The sequence below is a fragment of the Oryctolagus cuniculus genome, chromosome 3 (genome assembly GCF_964237555.1).
Source record: "Oryctolagus cuniculus chromosome 3, mOryCun1.1, whole genome shotgun sequence".
In the NCBI taxonomy this organism is placed as follows: Eukaryota; Metazoa; Chordata; class Mammalia; order Lagomorpha; family Leporidae; genus Oryctolagus; species Oryctolagus cuniculus.
In genome coordinates, this window is record NC_091434.1 from 166,177,789 (window position 1) to 166,204,410 (window position 26,622).

The 26,622-nt window shown below is 49.1% G+C and overlaps 1 protein-coding gene across 1 annotated transcript; it reads right to left on the bottom strand.

The window, feature by feature from the left end:
• Positions 1–301: 301 nt before the first annotated feature.
• Positions 302–26,356, bottom strand: ZC3HC1 (zinc finger C3HC-type containing 1). The gene is made up of 10 exons (XM_002712014.5): positions 26,189–26,356; positions 24,471–24,582; positions 18,628–18,778; positions 18,030–18,113; positions 9,013–9,140; positions 7,017–7,171; positions 5,146–5,389; positions 3,704–3,916; positions 3,054–3,257; positions 302–709 (listed from the first exon to the last, which is right to left on the bottom strand). Exons 1-10 carry the CDS (start codon positions 26,332–26,334, stop codon positions 641–643), a joined length of 1,506 nt encoding a protein of 501 aa, XP_002712060.3. The 5' UTR covers positions 26,335–26,356; the 3' UTR covers positions 302–640.
• Positions 26,357–26,622: the final 266 nt, after the last annotated feature.

Consider the following 26,622-nt stretch of genomic DNA (forward strand, 5'->3'; position numbering starts at 1 on the left):
CTGGCCAGACCTGGCTGCTGTAGCCGTCTGGGGCTTCAACCAGTGGACAGAAGACTGATCTCTCTCTGCCTTTCAAATAAACAAACATATTTTCAAACACCTTTGAGCTTCAGTCTTTGTGTAGGTAAATCAAAGCCTACCTGGGGACATAAGGAAAATCACCTTATCTTTGGTTTGAGCACTATTTTACCTCTGTGACTGCAGCCAACCGGAGAACCAGAGTCTGACCTTGGTGCCTGTCCCACTGATGCTCTCGCCGGCTCAGCAGCTGTGGGGTAGAATAACTCTCCAGCAGGAAAAATCTTAGCAAACATTTTATTAACACACGCTGTCACGCAGGGCTATGTAAGAGTCCTCAGAACACTGCCGTGCGTGCGCCGCAGACGCCGGAATGGTGCTCACGTCCTTGTCTCCCATCTGGCTTCCAGTCCGCAGTGCTTTCCCTGGTCTGGGCTTGCTGCAGCTCACCCTGTCCACCTCTCCATGCAGAAGATCCAGACGGTGACACTCTGTGCCTCTGCAGTGGCAGGGGCTCCTCATGACGAAACCAGAAGGGAGAAAAACCTAGCGTCGGCTGATCAGAGGGCATTCAGACTCCACTTCTCATTCCAGTCCTCTCCGGGCAGGGGCTGGAATATCTTCAGGATGAACACAAAGATTCCCACTGCCGGAATATTCGGAACACTTTCCTTGATTTCTCGGAGAGACTCTATAGGTAGAAAAACTCATTATTAGGATTAAATTCCTGGATAAAGGATAGGTAATAGCTTTAGGGCTCATCTATAAACCTCTCTCATAATGATCTAGCTAGGTCTAGGACTGAGTAAAAATTCATTTTATATTGTGTTATACCTAAGAATATCTAAGTTAGACTTAAAAGATCAAGAAACCCACCTTCTGTCGGCTGGGGCTCACTCACTCTGAGCCTCTAGGACACGCCCGTGTCCTCCCTCCATGCCCCTGTCCTCCCTCACGCCTGCTCTCCTCCCTCACGCCTGCTCCCCTCCCTCCACGCCCGTGTCCTCGCCCGCACGTGAGGGTGGCACTGGGGGCTTGCCTTCAGCACGCACACATCTTGCACTGGTGCCCCACGCACAGTGCTGAACTCGCTCTGGTTCCTCACTTCCTACAAAGATTCGCATTTCCGAGAGGCCCAGCTGCACGAGCCTGAGTTTCCACTCCGCCCACGGCTGCCTCCGCTTCCCGCTGCAGGTAGCAGGGAGGCTTGGTCACGCCTGTGTAGGGTGCTGGGAGTCCGAGGAACGGTGTCACGGCGCACAGGCACTCGCTGGGAGATGATGACCTCAGTGGCTCAGCGCTCGGCTGCCCCCCACCCCACCCCGGCCGCGAGAGCTGCGCGACACAGCAGACGCCATGCTTAGAAGAGGTCTCGGTGGGAGGACAAAGAACAATCCCCACCGGCCCCAGCTTGTTATCTCCTCTGTGAATGAGTGTGCCAATAAAAATGTCCCAAGAGGGAAAGTGGGAGCTCCTCCTAATGACCACGAGGAATTTAGTTAATGAGAACGTGGGAAGAAATGGAAGTTGAAAAAAATACTATCAATCTTTTGCCACCATCAAGATCTTCTGCCATAGTCTCACTAAGCTTTGGCTGTCCCAGGGGTCACAGCAGCTGTGGGAAGGTTCAGGAGTAGCTACCAAAAAGGATCCAGAACCCAGGGCCAGTTATGAGGCCAACTTTTCCCTCTACAAACAGAAGCAAAAAACCAGACCCAAGCCTGTGGCTTTTTCTCTGTAGTGTGACAGTGACAGCGGAAAGTCTTATAAAAACTGCCAACACCTACGTCCTGAAGTCAGGAAGAGAGGCTCTGTGTGCACTGACAGAGTTCACTCTCCAATCTAAGAGGCGGCTCAACAGTGACCTTCAAGCAGCTTTACATATTCTCAAGAAGTGACACGTTGGAAGGCGGCAGGTGTTTTTGCCTGGGAGAGCCTGGGAAGCCTTCAGCTGCTCCCCTGGGCGTTCTGGGCATGAACGCATCTCCTTGGGCTTCCAGCATCTCCACAGTGCCCACCAGTGCAACCCTGCGACCCCCGAAACGGAGAACCTGGAATGCCACTGGCACCTGTGGCTCTCTGATGGCAAGGATTATTTTACTCTGTCCTCGCACAGGACAGAGGTCAGAAATTGTTTTATTTATACCAAGCCACAAAGCCAATCTGGGAGTGAGCCAGCAAAGGAAACTAGTTTTCCATGACTCCTAATGTCCTCTCTACCACTTCCGGTTCTCACACAGAGCATGCGTGTGACTTGATTTCTTGGGTGCCGCGATGGCTCTGTATCTACCACACTTGAGACCTGCAGCAGTCATGACCGCGATGGCGACTGGAGGCCAGGGCAGTCTGGGCTGTAGAAGAGAGCAAAGGGACGTGCCCAGCGTGACAAATGGAACCATCAGGTGGGTGTCGGGGCACAGTGCTCCCAACAGCTAACTGGCCAGCCTCCCAGTGCCAGTGGCAGCTCCTGATGGGAGACGCCGTGTTCTGCAGTGTGAGGCCACCATCTATTTCTGCTTCTGCCCTCCTTTTCTACTTGGAGCCATTTTAGTTGGAAGAACAAAGAACTCTTCAGAGCTATTGGAATGCCACTGTTACAGTGCAGAAAGATGGAGCCGGTTCCAGGCCTGTTCTCTAGCATGAAACCAGAATGGGTTTAACTTAAGTGATGAAAGCTAAGGACGTGGGGGCTGGCGCTGTGGTGTCGCAGGCTAAGCCACTGCTGGTTCAGTTCCCGGTTGCCCCACTTCCGATCCAGCTCCCTGCTAATGCATCTGGGAAAGCAGCAGAGGACAGCCCAAGTCTTTGGGCCCCTGAACCCCCAGGAGAGACCTTGATAAAGCTCCTGGCTCCTGGCTTCAGCCTGACCCAGCCCCAGCCACTGCGGCCATTTGGGGAGTGAACTGGCAAATGGAAGCGCGCGCGCTCTCTCTCTCTTTCTGTAACTCTGCCTCTCAAGTAAAATAAATAAAACTTAAAAGAAGAAAGCAAGCAAGCAGGCTCAGGGCAGGCAGGTGTGCGGTGGCTCAGCTCACCATGGACTCGGCCTCGGGAGACTGCTTAGACTGCTTGTGGGCCAACAGCAGGGTCAGCACTGCCTTCCAGCCGGGCTGCGGGGGGCTGCCGTCGGGTTTGGCTCCTCCGTTCTCCCGCGTCTCCTTGCCGAGTGTGATATTCACCCAAGGGCACCAGTCTCTGTGCTGAGAGGTGGGATCAAAGAAGCCCCGGGAAGCCGCGTCCTGAGGGAGGAGGAAGAGAAAGCGCGCGGCGGGCAGATGGTAGGCAAATTCAGGAGGCAGCGCTCAGCCATCACGCCCGGCCCCACGACGGCCCCCACGATGGCCCCACGACGGCCCCACGACAGCCCCACGACGGCCCCCACGACGGCCCCCACTGCCGCCCGTACTGCTGGGGTTTATGTTGTCCAGTAAACCCTCTGCACTGGCCCCTCATTTTCTTTCTGCTTTCACTGCTTTTGTGGTGAATAAACTGAGCCCTACCTCACCGCTGTCCCCTTGGCCAAGATACTCATTAGCTCTCCAGAACCCATCCCGAAGGAGCAAGTGCAAAACCCTTCCATTCTTCCCTCCGGCCAACACACCCGCCCCGAGTGTGAACTTACTCACAGGGCCAGGAAAAGGCTCCCGCCCACCCTCCGCGTGCACGGCTCTCTCCTCGCACTCACCGAGCTGCTGGAGGAGCAGAGGCGAGGCCGCTTGGCTTTCCGGACGGGGCTGGAGGGCACTTCCAGGCCAGCGCCGTCTCCAGGCCCCATGCTGCGCGTCACCGGGCGGGTTCTGGTGGTGGGGCTGGCCGCCTCCGACTCCGCTCGCTCAACGGGACTGGAAGAGTCCCAGCTCCGCGTCCGGCAAACGATGGGACCCGGGCTCTTTTCAGGCTGAAGGAGAGGGGAGATGAAGGAAATACACGGGTGATGCTAATGAGTACAGCCGGAAGTGTTTCTAGAAGCATGTGGAAGTGAGTATTTGACAGTTGAAACCATAAGATTATAATTTCTAGACTGTCTACATAACTAAACTCTTCAGAGAAAATTATGTATATATTTTCAAGATTTATTTATTTATATTTATTCAAAAGGCATACTGACACAGAGAGAGAGAGACAGAGAGATCTTCTATCTGCTGGTTCACTTCCCAAAATGTCTGCAATGGCCAGGGCTGGGGCTGGCTAAAGCCAGGAGCCTGGAACTCCATTTGGGTCTCCCACATGGGTGGCAGGGGAGCCACCATCCACTACCTTCCCAGGTGCATTAGCAGGAAGCTGGATCCGAAGCAGAGCAGCTGCGACTTGAACCAGCACTACAACACGGGATGCTGGTGCTAAAGGTGGCAGCTCAGCTCTCTATGCCACAATGCTAGCCCTAAGCCGAACTTCTATAATGAATTTCTGATCAGTGTAGGTAGAATGAAACTCCACAATTTCTAACTTTTTACCAACACGACTTTCGAAAAGAATGCTGTTAAAAATCTGTCCCGGGGCCAGCACTGTTGCATAGTGGGTAAAGCTGCCTCCTGCTGTGCTGGAATCCCATATGGACACTGGTTCAAGTCCCGGCTGCTCCACTTCGGATCCAGCTCTCTGCTATGGCCTGGGAAAGCAGTGGAAGACGGCTCAAGTCCTTGGGCCCCTGCACCCATGTGGGAGACCCGGAGGAAGCTCCTGGCTCTGGATCAGCACAGTTCTGGATTTTGCGGCCACCTGGGAAGTGAACCAGTGGATGAACACCTTTCTCTTTTTGTCTCTTTGTTCGTAACTCTGCCTTTCAAATAAATAAGCAAATCTTTAAAAAAAAAATCTATCCCAACAGGGAGGAGTGTTTGGCACAGCAGCTGAGACACTGCCTGGGATTCTTGCCATCCCTCATCAGGGTGCTTGGGTTCAGGTTCTGGCTCGGTTCTGCTACAGCTTTCTGCTAACATGTACCTTGGGAGGCTGCGAGATGATGGCTCGCATACCTGGGCCCCTGTACCTATGTGGGAGACCCGGATTGGGTTCCAGGCTCCTGGCCTTGGTCTAGCCCAGCCCCAGTTGTTGCAGGCCTTTCGGGAGTGAACTAGCAGATGGAAGATCTTCCTCTCCCTCTCCCCAAACCACCCAAGTCCGTACCTGCTCTGAGCCTGGGGAAAACGTGGCATCCTGGCTGCGGGTCATCATCCTTCGGGGAGATTCCGGCACCGCAGGGACGCGTTCTGGCCGCCCCTCAGGGCCCAGGACGGGCGAGCTGGTCAGGCCGAAGGACGTGTCCAGGTCGGTGGTGGAGGCCTCGATCTGCTGGAAGCCCCACAGCCCCACCTTCCTCATACACTGTGAACATGCTATCAGGGAGAGCTGCACAGGCTCCAGGGAGGAACTAAACAGGGAGGGACGAGACAGAGGGAGGGTTTTTCAAAGGGTAGCAGTTCCAAGAGACTAAGCGTACTGATTTGTCACCACACTTTATCTTGTCAAACGAAACTCTGGAACAGTCGGGCAGACGGGACCACGTCCTCTCAGAGCCCCTGCCCTGGTCTCAGGTCCCCAGGTCATCATCTCTCACATACTTCCTTCAGACAGACACAGCAGTCGTGGTGTGCTCCTCATGGCAAAACTGCTTTCCTGTCCTTTTCACAACTTTTTCTATTTAAACGGAAACCACTTGTTACTCTACCAAAGAGAGCATATTTAAAAGAAACAAGACTGGTTTTTAAGGGCAGGAGCTCCACCTAGTGGCTAAGGAGCTCACAGCCCACATTAGAGAACCTGGGTTCGAGACCCAACTCCAGCTCCTGACTCCAGCTTCCTGCTAATGGAGACCCTGGGAGGCAGCAATGACGGCTCAAGCAGTTGGGTCCCTGTCACTCATGCAGGACACCAGTAATGAGTTCCTGGCTCCTGGCTTAGGTCTGGCCCAGTCTGGGCTGGCTGCTGTGTGCACTGAGGAAGTCAACCAGGAGAGGGAAACACAGCAGGGCACCTAGCGGGCTCCAGCAGCTGTTCTCTTTGGTGTTTTTCTAATCAAACTGATTTTTCTTCCTCTTCAAGGACAGAAAGGAAATTATTTTCTCAAGGAGCCTTTATCGTTTATAGGAACCCAAATTCCTAGTTGGAAAGTGACAGGACAACACAGCTTAGAAGCAAACACCTGGGACTGGTGTTGTGGTGTAGTGGGTGAAGGCACCCCCAGCAATGCTTCCCACATGGGTGCTGGATCGAGTCCCAGCTGTTCCACTTCCAATCCAGCACCCTGCTAATGCACTTGGGAAAACAGTAGATGTCCCAGGTCCTTGGCCCCCGTAGGAGACCATGATGGAGCTCCTGGCTTCTGGCTTCAGACTGGCCCAGCCTCAGCTGCTGCAGCCAGGTGAACCCACAGATGGAAGATCTCTGTGTCCCTCCCTCTCTCTCCCTCTGTAACTCTGCCCTTCAAATTAACAAAACAAGGGGCCAGCACTGTGGCACAGTGGGTTAAAGGCTCGGCTGCAGAGCCAGCGTCCTATATAGGCACCGGTTAAAGTCCCAGCTGCTCTGCTTCCAATCCAGCTTCCTGTTAATGCACCTGGAAAAGCAGTGGAGGATGGCCCAAGTGCTTAGGCCCCTGCACACACATGGGAGATCTGGAAGAAGCTCCTGACTCCTAGCTTCTGATCGGCTCAGCTCTGCCGTTTTGGCCTTTTGGGGAGTGAACCAGAGGATGGAAGACCTCTCTTTCTCTCTCTATCTCTATCTCTCTCTCTCTAACTCTTTCAAATAATTAAAATAAATCTTAAAAATTAAAACAAATTTTTTTTAAAGTAAAGACCAAAATAAAAAATTTCCAAAGTTCTAACGCTAGTTTTGTCACTAGTCTTACTACTGGTACCCCGTTACTACCCTCAAGTTTCTTTTGTCTCTGTCTCACAGGAAGCATCAAGTGCTTTCTAGATACCACCAGTGACTTATGGGTATGAGTCCACACTGCTACCACAGCTCATGCACCCGGACAAAACCTGCTGACTAACCTACATGCCCAGCCACACAGAGAGAGAACACAGGCAGTGACGTGGACTTGGATGTCTGAGCCCAATTTGGTGGTTGTTTTTCTCTCATCCATTTGGTGATCAAGTTCATCTTCAAGCAGGTGTAAGAGAAGACTGATCTTGTCTTCAGTCAAACACTGCAAAGGAACAAAGGAAAAAACAAGTTTCTAGCATTATACATAATGATACATCTAGCTGGTACAAGGCAAAAATCAGGAAATAAAAAACAAACATGAAGACAGTTCCCTTCACAGAGAAGACTTACTACTAGGACAGGGTTAAGGTGTCACACAGAAACTTCCGGAACTTCCCTGGATCTGCTGATTGAGAAAGGGGACAGTTCTCCTGAAACTACTAAGATTTGTTTAGTACTAAATTTTTTCAGTTTACCAACTGGAGATTTTCCTCTTAAGCCTGAAAACTTCACAAAACGTCAACAGATGACTTTTTACATCTTGGCCTGACACTGAATGCACCCTCTGTCAGAACAACAGAACTTGCCAGCCTTTATTTTCTTTCCTAATAGTAGAGGACTATGAAGGGGATAAAAACTGCCATGGCTGAGGGCAGAGTGACATTTATAACAGATATCAGAGGTTAACAGTCTGGTGTGAAAAGCCAACCAGACTCCCAACTCAAAGAAGCAAAATCATCAGCTGCTACTTGCTACAGAAAGCTTGTCTTCACTGAGTACCCACAGGGGATGAAATGGGATGTAAATCGTCACGTTCAAAGCACACATGGGCCAGAGCATTTAACATTTCTATTCACAAGGGGAAGAAAGTTTATAACTTCATTTCTAGCACTTTTTTTTTGAAAATGGGATGCAATAAGCCATATGTGGTCAAACTTCAAGATCTTATGTTATGGGGCTGGCACTGTGGAGCAGTGGGTTAATGCCCTGGCCTGAAGCGCCAGCATCCCATATGGGCGCCGGTTCCAGACCTGGCTGCTCCACTTCCAATCCAGCTCTCTGCTATGGCCTGGGAAAGCAGTAGAAGATGGCCCAACCAGCTCTCTGCTGTGGCCAGGGAGTGCAGTGGAGGATGGCCCAAGTGCTTGGGCCCTGCACCCGCATGGGAGACCAGGAGAAGCACCTGGCTCCTGGCTTCAGATCAGCGCGGTGCACCGGCTGCCGTGGCCATTGGAGGGTGAACCAACGGCAAAAGGAAGACCTTTCTCTCTGTCTCTCTCTCTCACTGTCCACTCTGCCTGTAAAAAAAAAAAAAAAAAAAAAAAAGAGAGATGGCCCAAGTCCTTGGGCCCCTGCACCCATGTGGGAGACCAAGAGGAAGCTCCTGGCTCCTGGCTTCGGATTGGTGCAGCTCTGGCGTTGCAGGCAACTGGGGAGTGAACCATCGGCTGGAAGACCTCTCTCTCTCTATGTAACTCTGACTTTCAAGTAAAATACATAAATCTTAAAAAAAAAAAAAAAAAAGGTCTTAGGGGCTGGCGCTGTGGCGTAACGGGTAAAGTTGCCGCCAAAGACACTGGCATCCCACATGGTACCAGTTCTTGTCCCAGCTGCTCCTCTTCCCCTCCAGCTCTCTGCTATGGACTGGGAAAGCAGCAGAAGATAGCCCAAATTCTTGGGACCCTGCACCCAGTGTGGGAGACCCAGAAGAAGCTTCTAGCTCCTGGCTTCGGATCAGCCCAGCTAGGGCAGCTGCAGCCATTTGAGTAGTGAACCAGTGGATGGAAGACCTCTTTCTGTCTCTCTCTCCTCGCTCTCTCTGCCTCTGTAACTCTACCTTTCAAATAAATAAATAAATCTTAAAAAAAAAAATGCTTAAATGTTTCAGTTGAACTCACTTACTCAAACCGGCAACAGTCACCTTTCAGGTGGAGACTGGAAAGGTCAGCTAAGAGACAAGCAGTTCCCTCTGCAACAGTCTGTATCTCGCTGCTAAAAAACCCGCTTTGTGCACAAATGTGCGTGACAACTGGAGGCCGCCGCAGCTCGCCAGGGAAACCTCACCATAGTTTTCAAGTCCTCAGGCCTCAGGGAAGGCAGCTGGAGGTCCAAGTGACAAAGGCTCTGAAAGCGGTCCGTGAACTCACTCATGAGGACAGCAGGCTCCTCCAACGGCAACATCCCAAATCGGTCTACGGAAAAGCAGCCGGCAGATTATATTGGTGGGGACTGTACAGAATAACAAATACGTGTAGAACAGCTGGGGAAGTTTAAAGTCCATCAACTCTTGGATAATATTAAACACATGGAGGCTTGGCGTTGCGGTGCAGTGAGCTAAGCCACTGCTTGTGGCACCCCGTATGAGTCCCGGCTGCTCTATTTCCAATCCAGCTCCCTGCTAATGCCCCTAGAAAGGCAGGGGGTGGTAGACCAAGTACTTCGGCCCTGCCACCGATGTGGAAGACCCAGATAGAGTTTTGGGCTCCTAGCTTTGGCCTGGCCCAGCCCTGGCTGCTACAGCCATTGAGAAGTGAACCAGCAAACGGAAGATCTCTCCATGTCAGTCTCTCCTTCTCTCCGTCACTCTTTCAAAAAATAAATAAAAACCTTTTAAAAATCACTGATTTTTGTTTTGATGGGACTATAAGATTCTATTTTTGACTGTCTATGGAGTAGTCTGTACCTTTTATATCTTCAAGTATTTACAGATGAAATGGTATGTGTTTGGAGTTGAGTTTCGAAACACAGGAGGCAGGAGGTGTTAGGAATGTAGAAGAAACAAGATCAGCTGGTCATTGCTGAAGTTTGGAGATGGGGGTTTCATGACATTATTCTTTGTACTTTTATTTCTGCATGAAATTGTTGCCTTAAAAACTAAGGAAAAAACACACTAAGTGTAAAGCAGTTTATTGAAGGTGTAGGCATGGACAGATGACAGGGCTTAAAGAACTCGCGTTTTAGGGGCAGGTGTGGTGGTGCAGCAGGTTAAGCTGTAGCTTCAGATGCCTGCATCCCACACTGAGTGCCTGACTCAAATCCCAGCTATTCCATGCTTCTGATCCAGCTTCCTGCTAGCGCACCTGAGAGGAAGCAGGTGCTGACTCACGTACTTGGGTCCCTGCCACCCATGTGGGAGACTCAGATGGAATTCCTGACTCTTGGCTTCAACCTGGTCTAGCCTTGGCTATTGCAAGCATTTGGAGGAGTGAACCAATGGACAGAAGATCTCTGACTAGATCTTAAAAAAAAAAAAAAGACTGTGAATAAACCTATCTTTTAATTCCACTTTTCTATGTACCAAAGCACCCTCATCCTGTTGGCTGTCCACCCAGCAGCTGGCTCCTGGCTCTTGCCTTGCTGTCGGAAGCAAGTTTTGTTCAGAATCTCCCCTTCTCACCAGTGGCTCTGGGTAATTCATGTGTCTCCACCAACCACCACAGCACTCTTAGCAGAGACCCGTTTAGGAAGGGACATTGGACCCAGTTGTGGCCAATGAGATGAGGGGGGAAGCCTGGGAGGGTAGCATTCTGACTACAGGAAGTTCTTCTACCAGGGGCATCCACATGTGACTCTTCAAACTTCTGCCACCAAGCAACCTTGACAAACTAGTTTTAGAACAAGAAGATCTGCTTCTTGGAAGAACTGCGTCCTTGGTGATATCAGTGAGCCAGTAAATTAACCAATACTGGTATGAGTCTACCTTTGGACTTTTGTTAGGAAATAGAATACCTCTTCCTATTGTTTAAGCCGGGGGGGGGGGGGGACCTTTTTCCCCGACAAGGGTCATTTAGATTTTTATAACATCATTAACAGGCCATACAGAATTGTCAGCTGGAAAACCAGCCTGACTCTACAGGATCAGACCAAATGATTCCGCGGGCCTCCTGCTGCCCTTGGGTTGGATGCTCCCCACTCCCGGTTTAAGCTATTTTGCTGTTTACTCTTCTTCCTGCTTTCCTTCCTCGTTCTCTCTCTCCCCTGTCCTCCTCCTCCTCCCCCCGCCCTGCCCCTGCCAAGCTTCCTGACATTCAGCCAGATCTGATCGGGCAGGGAGTTCTCAGGAAATGTTCCTCCGGTTTAAGTTCAGTACAAAAGATCAACAAAAGCGGGGAGAGCAAAGGTCCAGAGGATGGCACATGTGGGGAATGCTAAATAGTTTCACAGGAGTGGACTCACAGTGTGCCTGTCAGAAGAGCAGCAGGAACTAAGGCTAAATTGTAAACAGTGGCCATGATTTTATTAATGTATGTGATGAGAAACTATGGAAAGAGTGCCAGCAATGTGGCCACTTTCCCGCTAACTCTTCCAACTAAATATCTCTCTCTCTCTCTCTCTCTCTCTTTAAAGATTTATTTAGTTAGTTGAAAGGTAGACTTAGAGTGAGAAAGACGGAGAGATCTTCCATCCACTGGTTCACTCCCCAAATGGCCACAATGGCTAAGAGTATGCCAGGAGCCAGGAGCTTCTTCTGGATCTCCCACGTGGGTGTAGGGATCCAGGGCCTTGGGCCATCTTCCACTGCTTTCCCAGGCATATTAGCAGGAATCTGGATAAGGAGTGGAACAGCCAGAATTCGAACGGGCACCCATATGGGATGCTGGCACTGCAGGCCACAGCTCAACTTGCTGTACCACAGCGCTGACCCCAATACATTTTTTTAAAGGGAAAAAGAGGGGCTGATGTGGCATAGCAGGCAAAGCGGCTGCCTGCAGCACCAGCATCCCATATGGGTGCTGTTTTGTGCATCAGCTGTTCTACTTCCAATCCAGCTCCCTGCTAATGGCCTGGGAAACGCCGTGGAAGATGACCAAGTGCTTGGTCCCCTACACCCACGTGGGAGACTCTGAAGAGGCTCAAGGCTCCTGGCTTCAGCCAGGCCCAGCCCTGGCCATTGTGGCCATCTGCACAGTGAAATAGCAGATGGAAAATCTCTCCCTGTCTCTCCCTCTCTCTATAACTGTTTCAAATAAATAAATAAAATCTTTTTAAAGAGAGAAACTACTAAAAGTTTTTTAAAACTCTACACAGCTTTTAAAAAAATGTTTATTTAGTTTCATTTTTCATCCACTTCAAAGGCAGAGTGATAGAGAGGGAGACCTTCCATTTGCTGGTTCATTCCTCAAGTGTCTGCAATAGCAGGGCTGGGCCAGGCTGAAGGCAGAAGTTCCAAACTCCATCTGGATCTCCCACACAGGTGGCAGGGGCCCAAGCACTCGAGCCATCACCTGCTGCCTCCCAGGATGCATTAGCAGGAAGCTGGGTCAGAAGCAGAGGAGCCAGGACTCAAACTGACACTGATATGGGATGTGGGCATCACAACCAGTGATTTAAACTGTTGCACCACAACACTTGCCCCCAAAAGATTTCATTAATTCATGTGAAAGGCAGAGAGAGAGAGAAATTTTTCATCTGCTGGTTCACTTCCAAAATGGCTGCAATGGCCAGGGCTGGGCTGAAGCCAGGAGCCAGAAACTCCATCTGTGTCTACTTGGGGGCAGGGCCCAGGAAGTTGAATCATATTCCACTCTCTTCCCAGACACATTAGCAGTGCTGTGCATTAGTAGGCTAAGCCTCTGCTTGTGGTGATGGCACCAAATATGGGTGCCAGTTCAAGTCCCGGCTGCTCCTCTTCCGATCCAGCTCTCTGCTATGGCCTGGAAAAGCATTGGAAAATGGCCCAAGTGTTTGGGCCCCTGCACCCACGTGGGAGACCTGGAACAAGCTTCTGGCTCCTGGCTCCTGGCTTTGGATCAGAACAGCTCCAGCTGTTGTAGCCATTTGGGGAGTGAACAGCAGATAGAAGACCTTTTTCTTTGTCTCTCTCTCTGTGTCAGTAACTCTACCTCTCAAATAAATAAATAAAATCTCTAAAAGAAAACTTTAAAAATTAAAAAAAAAAGGGGGGGCTGGCGCTGTGGTGTAGCAGGTTGACCTGGCCTGAGGCATCTGGCCTGAGGCGCCGGCATCCCATATGGGCGCTGGTTCCAGACCCGGCTGCTCTACTTCCTGTCCAACTCTCTGCTGTGGCCTGGGAAAGCAGTGGAAGATGGCCCAAGTCCTTGGGCCCCTGAATCTGTGTGGGAGAATCGGAGGAAGCTCCTGGCTCCTGGCTCTGCATCAGCGCAGCTCTGGCTGTTGTGGCCATTTGGGGAGTGAACCATCGAATGGAAGACCTCTTTCTCTCTCTGCCTCTCCTCTCTCTGTGCAATTCTGACTTTCAAGTAAAATAAATAAATCTTAAAAAAAAAAAAAAAAGCAACAGAGTAGCAACAGAGTAGCTGGGACTTGAACCAGCATTCTGATATGGGACACTGGTGTCAGAAGCAGTAGCTTAATTCACTGTACCACAATGCAGCTTCTGAAAGTGTTTTTTTTTTTTTTTTTAAAGATGAAGTGATATTACAGGAAAGATACATTTGTATACAGTAGAGGCTGTTGGGGTCAGTCTGGAGCCAAAGAAATAAATTTAGAAAATACTAACATGAATAAAAATAATAATCCTGTAAGACACTGGTAGCATAAGTATGGAGAGGAGGAGTATCAACATGCAAAACTCTTTGTGGGGCCGGTGCTGTGGTGTAGCAGGTAAAGTCTCTGCCTGTGGTGCCGGCATCCCACATGGGCGCTGGTTCGAGTCCTGGCTGCTCCACTTTCAATCCAGCTCTCTGCTGTGGCCTGGGAAAGTAGTGGAAGATGGCCCAAGTGCTTGGGCCCACGTGGGAGACCCGGAAGAAGCTCCTGCCTCTTGGCTTCAATTGGCGCAACTCCCAGCAGTTGCAGCCATCTGGGGAGTGAATCATTGGATGGAAGACCTCTCTCTCTCTCTCTACCTCTACCTCTGCCTCTGCCTCTCTGTAACTCTGCCTTTCAAATAAATAAATAAATAAATCTTAAAAAAAGAGAGAGATGCCAGAAAGCAATGCCATCTCTCTACCATGTGAAAAAAAAAAAATAAATAAAATCTTTTTAAAAATTAGTCATTTATTTAAAAGGCAGAAAGACGGAGACAGAGATCTCCCATAGTTGGTTTACTCCCCAAATGCCCACAACAGCTGGGGCTGCACCAGGCCAGAGCCAGCCACCTGATAGCAAACCTGTGGGTTGTAAGGACCCAAACACTGCAGTCAGCACCTGCTACTTCCCAGAGTGTGTGTTAGCAGGAAACTAGAACTGGAAACAGCTAGAACTCAATCCAGGCACTCTGATACGGGATGCAGGTGTTCCAAGTGGTGTCTCAAACCACGGGGCCAAATGTCTACACAAATCATTTTATTTCTTAATATAGCTGCCTCTCATAGACACCAACATCCACAAATGCTCAAGTCCATATGCAGGTGGTATACAGTATTTGCCTAGGAATTATGCATAATCTTCTGTATACTCTACTACTATTTTTAATTACTTAATTAATTTTTATTATTTGAGAGACAGAAAGTGAGAAAGAAGCCCTCTATCTGCCGGCTCACTCCCCAAAAGCCCATGATAACTGGGGCGGGGCCAGGCTGAAGCTGGGAGCCAGGAACTCAAACCAGGTCTCCAACATGGGTGGTGGCAGGGACCCACTTACGTGGGCCATCACCTGCTGCCTCCCCGGGTGGGCATTTGCAGTAAAGTGAGCAGAGCTTGAACTCGAACCAGGCACCCCAATAAAGGATGCAGGAGTCCCAAGCAGCATCTTAACCATTAGGCCAGATGCCTGCTTTAATCATTTCTTGATTACTTATAACACACCATACAACGTACATGCTACATAAACGATGTTATGTGTGTTGTTTAGGGAATAATGACAAGGGAAAACAGTCCAAACACGTTTGACACATCTCACTCAAATACTTTTGATCTGCAACTGGTTGAATGCATGGGTGTGGAATTCACAGATATGGGGTTGACCGTAATCCCTTACAGCAACCTACAGTCAATTTCATCTCTTTTCTCCCCTGATGGGCATTCATGAAGGATTCCTAGCTATCAGTGGTGCTGGAATTAGTCTGAGCTGTCCAACTGGTAATGGCACTGAGCCCCAGTCAAGGCATGAAATACACAGATGAAGAGTACTGATTACTCTCTGTCAGCATGGATCTGCACAAGCTTGACCCCAGTCGTGGAGACTTCCCACCAGAGGGCTCTGCTGTTGAATGGTTTACTTAGCAGGAATAGTTCCACCAATCCACAAAATATTTTAAAACTCCCGGTTGAAGCTACATTTTGGGCTCTCTTACACTAATGTGTTCTGTAGACGTATCAGTGGCTTCTGACCCAAAGCAGGGCATGCTACATGGTAGCTACGCAGGAAGAACTAGGAGCTTGGACTCAGCCTCTCAGCCCTCCCTGAGGTGCCTCTGGCTGTGATGACAGTCCTACTTCAGTGCTATTGTTACCGTGTGCGGTTTCATAGCAATACACCACAGATTTGTAATCACTGTCTCTCGGTCTCCTCAGTCTACATTAGCAACTGAACCCCACTTAACCACCATCGCAGTCATAGTGCATCCTCTAATGGAAGGTGAGACAGAACACAGCGCTGCTGGCAACAGTGGAAAAGCACAGGCTATGAAATCAAACACAACCACAGTTACAGATTCTCTCTAGCTGGTCTCTCTCTCTCTCTTTTTTTTTTTTTTTTTTTTTTTTTGACAGGCAGAGTTAGACAGTGAGATAGAGAGACGGAGAGAAAGGTCTTCCTTCTGTTGGTTCACTCCCCCAAATGGCTGCCATGGCCAGCGCGCTGCAATGATCCGAAGCCAGGAGCCAGGTGCTTCCTCCTGGTCTCCCATGCGGGTGCAGGGCCCAAGCACTTGGGCCATCCTCCACTGCCTTCCTGGGCCACAGCAGAGAGCTGGCCTGGAAGAGGAGCAACTGGGACAGAATCCAGCACCCCAACCGGGACTAGAACCCGGGGTGCCAGCGCTGCAGGTGGAGGATTAGCCTGGTGAGCCACGGCACCGGCCCCTCTAGCTAGTCTTTTTTTTTTTTTTCTTTTTTGACAGGCCGAGTTTAGACAGTGAGGGAGGGACACAGAGAAAGGTCTTCCTTTTTCCACTGGTTTACCCCCCAAGTGGCTGCTACGGCTAGTGTGCTGCAGCCGGTGCACTGCGCTGATCCGAAGCCAAGAGCCAGGCACTTCCTCCTGGTCTCCCATGCGGGTGCAGGACCCAAGGACCTGGGCCATCCTCCACTGACTTCCCAGGCCACAGCAGAGACCTGGACTGGAAGAGGAGCAACCAGGACAGAATCCGGCGCCCCAACTGGGACTAGAACCTGGAATACCGGCGCCACAGGGGGAGGATTAGCCAAGTGAGCCGTGGTGCCTGTCCCTCTAGCTGGTCTTTTTTTTTTTTTTTTTTTGGACAGGCAGAGTGGACAGTGAGAGAGAGAGACAGAGAGAAAGGTCTTCCTTTGCCGTTGGTTCACCTTCCGATGGCCGCTGCGGCCGGAGCGCTGTGGCTGTCGCACCGCGCTGATCTGAAGCCAGGAGCTAGGTGCTTCTCCTGGTCTCCCATGCGGGTGCAGGGCCCAAGCACTTGGGCCATCCTCCACTGCACTCCCGGGCCATAGCAGAGAGCTGGACTGGAAGAGAGGCAACCAGGACAGAATCCGGCGCCCCGACCGGGACTAGAACCCGGGGTGTCGGCGCTGCAGGCAGAGGATAAGCCTATTGGGCCACGGTGCCGGCCCTAGCTGGTCTTAAGAGCTCTGATTCTGTGGCTGGCATTGTGGCATAGCAGGTTAAGCTGTCGCTTGCTGGTTTGAGTCCTGGCTGCTCTACTTCCGGTCTAGCTCCCTGATAATACTCCTGGGAAGACAGCACAAGATGGCCCAAGTCCTAGGGGCCTTGCTACCCATGTGGGAGATCCGGATGGATTTCTAGGCTCCTGCTGCCTGCACGGCCCAGCCCTGGCTGTTGCAGGCATTTGGGGAGTGAAGCAGGGAATGGAAAGTCTCTCTATCTTCTTTGGTCATTTTGCCTTTCAAACCAACCAATCAGTCTAAAAAAAATCTGATTGTTAGCTTCCTCACTTAAAAAATTTGGGTTGCTAACCTCCACCTCCTATAACCCCTGTGAGCATTAAATGGAATAATCAGGAGCCAGAATTGTGACAGACACCACCTGCGGGGGCTGGCGCTGTGGCGTAGTGGGTAAAGCCGCCATCTGCAATGCTGGCGTCCCATATGGGCACTGGTGAGTGTTCTGGCGGCTCCACTTCTGATCCAGCTTCCTGCTATGGCCTGGGAAAGCCTGGAAGATGGCCCAAGTCCTTCGGCCCCTGCACCTGCGTGGGAGATCCAGAGGAAGCTCCTGGCTCCAGGCTTCGGATCGGCACACCTCCAGCAGTAGTGGCCATCTGGGGACTGAACCAGCGGATGGAAGACCTCTCTCTCTCTGCCTCCTCTTTGTAACTCTGACTTTCAAATCAATCTATCAATCTTTAAAAAAAAAAAAAAGACATCTGTGACGCGGGCATCCCATAGCGGCACTGGTTCCAGTTGTGGCTGCTGCTCCACTTATGATCCAGTTCCCTGCTAATGGCCTGGGAAAAACAGTGGAAGATGGCCTGAGTAGCTGGGCCCCTTAATCCCTGTGGGAGACTTGGAAGAAGCTCTTGGCTTTCGGTTTCAGCCTGGCACAGCCCTGGCTGTTGTAGCCACCTGGGGAGTGAATCAGCAGATGGAAGATTCTCTGTCTCGGAGGGGCTGCCTCTGTGGCATAGTAGGTTAAGCATCCACCTGTGGTGCCAGCATCCCATATAGGTGCTAGCTCGAGTCCTGGCTGCTCCACTTCCGAGCCAGCCCTCTGCTGTGGCCTGGGAAAGCAGTAGAAGATGGTCCAAGTCCTTGGGGCCCTGTACCCATGTGAGAGACCTGGAAGACGCTCTTGGCTCCTGGCCCAGCACCAGCCACTGCGACCATCTGCAGAGTGAACCAGCTAACAGAAGACTCTTCTCTTTGTCTCTCCCTCTCTCTGTCTATAACTCTACCTCCCAAATAAATATATAAATATTCTCTGTCTCTCCCTCTCTAACTCTGACTTTCAAATAAAAAAAAAATCCTTTAAATAAATAAACAAACAAACAAACAGGTACCTGGCGAGGGGCTGTCTGGCCAGAAACAGAACTTCTCGTGGGCAGTACACAAGGACTTCTTCAGCTCAGCACATCGTTCCTTATCTGAAATCCACACAATGTCTTAAAATCTAAAAACCCAAATGCCTTAAAATCTTAAAAATCCAAAGGCCAGAGCCTACGAGTACAAATACAACTAAAAATCACGGAGATTTTTAAAATATATGAAAATATTAGCAACACTATCATCTTAATACATCCTACAAAACAAGTTCTAAATGAAGATCTTAAGATCATCGAGGGAGACAGGTATCTCATAGGGCAGGGCACTCTTCAGCGTAAGCCTGCACCAAGCCCCTCGTCTCTCTTTGCCTGAAAGTCTAAATTTCAGAGACATAAAGTAAATGTGCTACTGCCAGTTACCCAGGATATTTCAGTAGCTTAAATTTTAGATAAAATAATGATTTCAGGTAACAATTAGGGCGAAGGCAATCACACAGTCACCTTCTTATATACAGCAGTATGTGTTCTTTGATCAAATAGAGGCGAATGGTGGTGTCAGGAAGACCAGTGTTTCTGTTGATGTGTAGGAAAACGTTACTTTGCAGTTTGCACTTACATCTGTCAAAGTCAAAAGCTGGCTGTAAGCTGGCACACAGGAAGGCCTGGCAGCTGGAGCACCTGAGCAGGTCACACTCCACGGTGACCCAGCCATACCTGGCGCAGACCAGTGGGGACAGCTCGGGGGGCTTCCCTGCCCATTTCAGAGAGTAGTCGCGTTAAGGAAAACATCACTGCAAGGATATTACCACAAATACATCATAAATGCAAACTTGAACTCCTTCTAGACATACATAGGAATAAAGACATTAATTTAAGGGGGAAAGCAGCAAGCCTGGTAAATACTGCTCTGATTTTGAAAGCACAGACACACGCTTCATGGAATGCTGAAGGTCACCCGGGGCCAGGCAGGAGGAGACACTGTCACCTTTTTTCTCCAGGAAGCACTGCTCTTTTATCAGATAACAAAGTAATGACCGGCGTCGTGGCTCACTTGGTTAATTCTCCACCTGCGGCGCCGGCATCCCATATGGGCGCCAGCTTCTAGTCCCGGTTGCTCCTCTTCTAGTCCAGCTCTCTGCTGTGGCCCGGGAGGGCAGTGGAGGATGGCCCAAGTGCTTGGGGCCCCTGCACCCACATGGGAGACCAGGAGAAGCACCAGGCTCCTGGCTTCGGATTGGCACAGCACGCTGGCCGTAGCAGCCATTTGGGGGGTGAACCAACAGAAGGAAGACCTTTCTCTCTCTCTCTCTAACTCTGTCAAAAAAAAGAAAAAAAAAAGGAGTGCCCTGCTGTGGACTCCCTAAAAAAAAAAAGTCTCAGCCAGGATGATGAGAGTCAGCTCAGGTCAAAATGTCAGGGGCCGGCACTGTGGCATAGTGGGTAAAGCCACCGCCTGCAGTGCTGGCATCCCATTTAGGCACCTGTTCGAGACCCTGCTGCTCCACTTCCAATCCAGCTCTCTGCTGTGGCCTGGGAAAGCAGTGGAAGATGGCCCAAGTCCTTGAGCCCCTGTACCAGCATGGGAGACCCGGAGGAAGCTCCTGGCTCCGGACTGGCACAGCTCCATCCATTGAGGCCATCTGGGGAGCGAACCAGCAGATGGAAGATCTCTCTCTGTCTTTCTTGCTCTCTCTGCTTCTCTCTCTCTGTGTAACTGTCACTTTCCAATAAATAAATAAATCCTTTAAAAAGAAATCTTTCTTAAGAAGGAAAATGTTAACATACATTTCATCGGGGACATTTGTCACAGCAGTTATGATGCAGGTTTCACTCCCAGCTCTACTCTGTTTATTTTTTAAGGATTTGTTTGAAAGGCAGAATGAGAGAGATTGATCTTCCATCCCCTGGTCCACTCCCCAAGTGGTTATAATGGCCAGGCCTGCTGGGGGCCTAGAACTCCATGAGGGTCTCTCATGTAGGCAGAAGGGGCCCGAGTACTTGGGCCATCATCCACTACTTTGCTAGGTGCATGAGCAGGGAGCCGGGTTGGAAACAGAGCATCTGAGACTCAAACTGGTACTCAGATACAGGGTGCCAGTGTTGCAAGGTGTGGCTTACTCCACGGAGCCAGAAAGCTGATTCCTGTTTTCTCTAATGCACACCCTGCAAGGGTGATGGCTCACGTAGTTGGGTCCCTGCCACCCATGTGGTAGACCCATAAAGAGTTCCCGGCTCCTGGTTTGGCCTGGCCCAGCTGTGGATGTTGTGGGCAGTTTGGGGTGAACCAGTAGATGCAAGATCTCCACTTGTCTGTTTCTTTCTTTTTTCTTTTTTTTTTTTTTTTTAAGATTCATTTATTTTATTTGAAAGGTAGAGAAACAGAGAGACAGAGGCAGAGGGGGGGTGTCTTCCATCCGCTGGTTCATGCCCAAAATGACTGCAATGGCCAGAGCTGAGCTGATCTGAAGCCAGGAGCCAGGAGCTTCTTCTAGGTCTCCCACATGGGTGCAGGGGCCAAGGACTTGGGCCATCTTCTGCTGCTTTTCCAGGCCATAGCAGAGAGCTGGATCAGAAGAGGAGCAGACGGAACTCAAACCGGCACTCATATGGGATGCTGGCACTGCCGGCGGCGGCTTTACCCACTATGCTACAACACCGGTCCATATTTGTCTGTTTCTAAGTCTCTCTGTGTCTGTCAAATAAAATGAAAATAAAAAATTTTCAACAATTGTGTGCCAAACATGTACAGATTATTCTTTTTTATTTTATTTATTTTTTGACAGGCAGAGTGGACAGTGAGAGAGAGACAGAGAGAAAGGTCTTCCTTTGCCGTTGGTTCACCCTCCAATGGCCGCCGTGGCCGGCGCACTGTGCTGATCTGAAGCCAGGAGCCAGGTGCTTCTCCTGGTCTCCCATGGGGTGCAGGGCCCAAGCACTTGGGCCATCCTCCACTGCCTTTCTGGGCCACAGCAGAGAGCTGGCCTGGAAGAGGAGCAACCGTGACAGAATCCGGCACCCCAACCGGGACTAGAACCCGGGGTGCCGGCGCCGCAGGCAGAGGATTAGCCTATTGAGCTGCAGTGCCGGCCCTACAGATTATTCTTATCATTATGCTCTAATCAATCAACAACTATTTACATAGCTTTTACATTGTACGAGGCATTACAAGTAATTCAGAGATTACTCAAAGCATATGTGAGGATATGTGGTTATTAATAAGTACTATGTCTTTTTTTAAATTGATGGATCTAGTTTTCCTTCTTAAAATGTTTTATCGGCCGGCGCCCGGCTCACTAGGAATAAGATATTTACATAATTCACTTTTTATATGACAAAGTAGAAGTGTTGTTCTACAATGAAGAAGCCTGACAGACGCTCCCTTAGTCTAGTGACCTAGGTGATCATCATTGCAAAGAGCCACATCTCAGCCATGTGCCTCGGGAGGTAGCATCACTTCCTAACACTCCTGGGTAACCAGAAAACCTCAGACAGATGTGAGTAACAGTATACTCCACCAGATAACAGGTCTCTGATATTCAAACGTGTAAGATTACAAATTCAAGGAAAAACTGAGGAAATGTTCCAGATTAAAGGCAACTAGAGCAACATGACGACAGGCAACGTGACTCTCAACTGGAACCTTTTGCTACTGAGGACACTGTAAGTGCACAGTTAAATGGCAATAATCGATCAGCATCAATTTCCTGATTTTGATGGTTGCATTCTGGTTATACAGGAGAAAAGTCCTTGTTTGTAGGAAATATTTGGAAGTAATGAGGCATCACTTTGGTAACTCACTTTCAAATAGCTCAGAAAGCCTTCCTTATCCCTGGGTTCCACATCCACAGATTCAACCAGGAATTAAAATATTAAGGGAGTGGGCGTTGTGGGTTTAGAGTGCTGGTTCAACTCCTAACTCCCCTGCTTCTGATCCAGCTTCCTGTCAGTGTGCCTCTGCCACCCCTGTGGAAGACCTGGATGGAGTTTCTGGCTGCTGGTTTTGGCCTGGCCCAGCTCTGTGCAGGCATCTGGGGAGTGAACCAGCAGATGGGAAATCTTTGTCTTTTCTTCTCTCTCTGTTACTTTGCCTTTCAAATAAATCTTTAAATTTATTTTAAATGCAGCTATACTAAAAATCTAGACTCTGTTCCTAGTCATTATTCCATAAAAAATATCATACAGTAACTATTTACAGAGCTTTTATACTGTATTAGGAATTCTAAGTAATCTAGAGATGATCTGAAGTATGGGGAAGGACTACATAGGTTATATGCAAATACTATGCCACTTTTTTATAAGATTTCACAGCATCTGCAGATTTTTATATTGGGGGTCCTGAGACCAATTTTCCATAGAGTGAAGGATGACTGTAATTCTTTTAACAACCTTTTTTAAAGAGGCAAGAATCTGGTCTAGTGGTTGCGTCCCATGTCTGAGTGCCTGGGTCTGATACCTAGCCCAGGCTCTGGACCCTGGCTTCCTATTACTGCAGACTCCTGGGAGGCAGCAGTGATAGCTCAAATGGTTACGTTCCTGCCTTCCAAGCAGAAGACATGGATTGAGGTTCCTGGCTCCCAGTTCAGGCTCTCTGGCCATTTGGGGAGTGAACCAGCAGATAAGAGCTCTCTGACTCTTTGCCTATCAATAAATAATTTAAAAAAAAAAATTACTAGGGGCCGGCTCTGTGGTGTAGCACTGCCGCCTGCAGTATCGGCATCCCATATGGGCTCCAATTCAAGTCCTGGCTGCTCCACTTCCGATCCAGCTCTCTGCTATGGCCTGGAAAAGCAGCAAAAGATGGCCCAAGTGCTTGGGCCCCTGCACCCATGTGGGAGACCCGGAGGAAGCTCCTGGCTCCTGGCTTCAGATCTGCCCAGCTCCAGCTGTTGCAGCCATCTAGGAGTGAATCAGCAAAGGAAGACCTCTCTCTCTGCCTCTATCACTCTCTAACTCTTCCTTTCAAATAAAAAAAAAAAAAAAGTGTCGGGCTGGGGCCGGTGCTGTGGCAGAGCAGGTTAAAGCCCCAGCCTGTAGCGCTGGCATCTCATATGGGCGCTTGTTCGAGTCCTGGCTGCTCTTCTTCCCATCCAGCTCTCTGCTATGGCCTAGGTAAGCAGCAAAAGATGGCCCAAGTCCTTGGGCCCAAGCTCCCAGCTCCTGGCTTTGGATCAGCTCAGCTCTGGCCGTTGAAGTCATTTGGGGAGTGAACCAGCAGAATGGAAGACCTTTCTCTCTCTCTCTCTCCCTCTTCTTCTCTCTCTGTAACTCTTTCAAATAAATAAAAATAATTAAAAAAAAAAAGTGACGGGCTATCACCTCTGAAATTAGGCTACAAAGTGAGTCTGGCTTCCTTCTTGTACTCTTGCTTGCTCACTCTGATGGAAGCCAAGCTTAAACTTCTCCCACAGAGAAGCCCATGTAGCAAGGAACCCAGGGGGCCTCCAGCCAATGGCTAGTACAGAACTGAGGCCCTCAGACCAACAGCTACGAGGAAATGAGACCTGGTGACAACTGCGTGAACCAACAATTGCATGAATGAGCTAGGATGTTTCCTTTCCTAGTCTGAGCCTTGAGAGGACTGCAACACTGACTGAGCTTGATTGTAGCCTGGAAGAGACCCTGAGCCAGAGAGTTCAACTAGGCCATGCCTGGATTCTTTTTTTTTTTTTTTTTTTTTTTTCCAATTTGACAGGTAGTTTTAGACAGCGAGAGAGAGAGAGAGAGACAGAGAGAAAGGTCTTCCTTCCGTTGGTTCACTCCCCAAATGGTTCCCATGGCCGGAGCTATGCCGATCTGAAGCCCGGAGCCAGGTGCTTCCTCCTGGTCTCCCATGCAGGTGCAGGGCCCAAGCACTTGGGCCATCCTCCACTGCCCTCCCCGAGCCACAGCAGAGAGCTGGACTGGAAGAGCAGCAACCAGGTCTAGAACCCAGCGCTCATATGGGATGTCTGCACTGCAGGTGGAGGATTAACCAAGTAAGGCACGTATGCCTGGATTCTTGATCCATAGAAAGTGTGAGATAATAAATGTCAGTTGTTTTAAGATGTTAAGTTTTAGGGAAATTTGTTATGCATATAACAATAAGTAACTAAAAATACTCAGACAGAAACAATACGGCAGCATGCCATTCGCTAGCAGGCCGACCTTGGCAAACCAATTAACACACCTGAAACTGTTTATTCTTCTGTATAGTCACCTATCTTCAGAGGTTTAAGGTGAATATCAAATGTGATAAGGATTAGTCATTATTCCTTCTCTTTTCAGGCTATTAGTATTTTCTTCTGTAAAAAAAAAGGTTGGATAATTTCAAATGTTCCTTTGAGGAATAATTTATGATGCCAATTGTTTTATAACATTTCTTACCAAGACTGATTCTTCAGTGCACATGCAGTAACACATCTGAGGCAAACAATACTAGCAGCAGGCAGAACACGCATTCACGTGACCTTAAAAGGATATAGAAAATGTCTCCACTCTGCTGAAGAAGGCTTCTTTGCTGGTAGACTCCAACGGAGGCTGCTCTGCTTGGGGTGACCCATTAACTGACTGGAATGTGGCAGACGCGTCCTTCCTGAAATAAAGCAGCAGAACTGTTGGGAATCCCTTCACCGTACAACTCCGCTCAAACTCTCCGTATCTAGCTTTATGGTACATCTGACCATCAGTTACACCAATAACTGATTTTAACCTTCCTAAAAATCATTTTAGTCATGTCATCCCTCTGCCTATTAAATTCAGTGGTTCCCTAATGTTATTAAATAGAATCCAAATTCCTAGTCTGGCGGGCAAAACTCTTTACAGTTGAGCCATAACTAAGCTTCAATTTCTGCCTCTACTGTGCTCCATTGTTACCGAATTCTATTCTCCTAGTTCACTCACTGTTCTCAAATAGTATCTTGTACAGCTTTAGTAAATACAAAACAAGGGTCATGGCTCTGGGTGTGGGTTAGGGAATTTGAAACACTTCAGATAAGCTCTTTTAACAGAAAAAAAAAAAATTGGGGATTTTCTGCCTGGATTGAGCCTTCTTACCTACCTACATCCACACTTCCTCAAAAAAAAAAAAAAAAAAGAGAGAGAGAGAGAGAGAGAGAAACAATCACAAAATTCAAACTAAAGTAAAATAAAGCTCTTTAGATTTCATGAAAACAAACTACATAAAGCTATTCTTAGTTTCAGTAAAAGGCATTTCAACAGCTCCTGCAGGTGATGGTGATGGACTGGAACTGCTGAAGGGCATTTTATTAAGAATATAAGGGTGCTTCAAAAATCATGGAAATGGGAATTAAAATATAAGCTTAATTTAGTGCAAAATATTTTCTGAAATCTGTGTATTTTTTTCATAATATACATTTTCCATGAACTTTTTGAAGACTTCCACATAACTTAACAGGCTATCACAACTTGAAAAAATGTATCTATTCTAGGAATCTTTCTCAGACATTCATGAAAGCCACGGCAAGACGTGGTTCTTGGGAAAAATTCACAGGATCCAGAAACTGGGGGAGGGCACCTCTAACCTCTCAATGAGATACAGCATTTTCTTCAACTATGAATTACGTAAGTTTTCTTAAAAACAACAACAACAACAAAAAAACCCACAGTACAAGTTAGCAGTAGCAGTGAATCTGTCACCAAAGGGGGTAATTTTCTCACATCAGGATTGTTCCACGTGTTTTGAAATATCGTTTACGGCCACCACTATTTCAAAATTACGGTTGAAACCAGACATAACTACTCCCAGATACTCATTTTCAACTACAGGCTACTGCATGACTTTTTTTATTATCCTGTAACTACATCCCAACGTGTTCGTAATTGGTTTTCTTTATAATTCTACGTATTTACTTTATGCGTTTAAAAATATAATTCTGAAAGGGGATCCACTCTTCCCCAGGCTGCCGGAAAGGGTTCAAAGCCACAAAAAAAGGTTAAGTCAGGTGCAATTAGCGGGTCTTTTTTTTTTTTCCTTTCAAAAATAACCAATGGCAAATTTCCGCCCGTGGTGCAGAATCGGGGGAGAATGCGGCGGATTAGGTGTTGTAACCCCATTATCTTTCAAATGCCAAAAAGCAGCCATCCCCGCCGCCGGAGCCACCACCCTCGCGGCGGGCCTGCGTTCCCCCAGCCCTCGCCGATCTTGCAGCGCCAGACCCGGCGTTAACTCGCTCACTCACGCGTCGGCGCCTCCCTCCTCCGGGGCAATCCCCTCATCTATCAGCTGCCGGACTTTCTGAGGGGTCTCTTCTGGGGAGCGAACCCCTGCACCCCGATTCTTTTCTCCCCCCGCACCAAACGCTGCCCCCTCACTGGGCGCCGCCATCTTGGTCCGTTGCCGAGTTCCTTCCCCGCGGGTTCGAAGGCTCCGAAACTTCTGTTCTGGGCGGTTAGGATCCGCGTGTGGAGGCAGCTGCCCGGCGGCGGCGAGAATCTAGCCTCCCCTGTGGGCGTCTAGGAAAGAGAGTTTCTTTAAGAAGAGGGGGAGCGTTCAGCACTCAACCTAAATTAATCGTTTCCTTAATGAATTTGCGTATTTTGGTTGACAAGGGATTTTTAGCGCGGTGTCTGCTAACTCAGCAGGAATGAGCTGCCTCATACAGTCCTTCTAAAC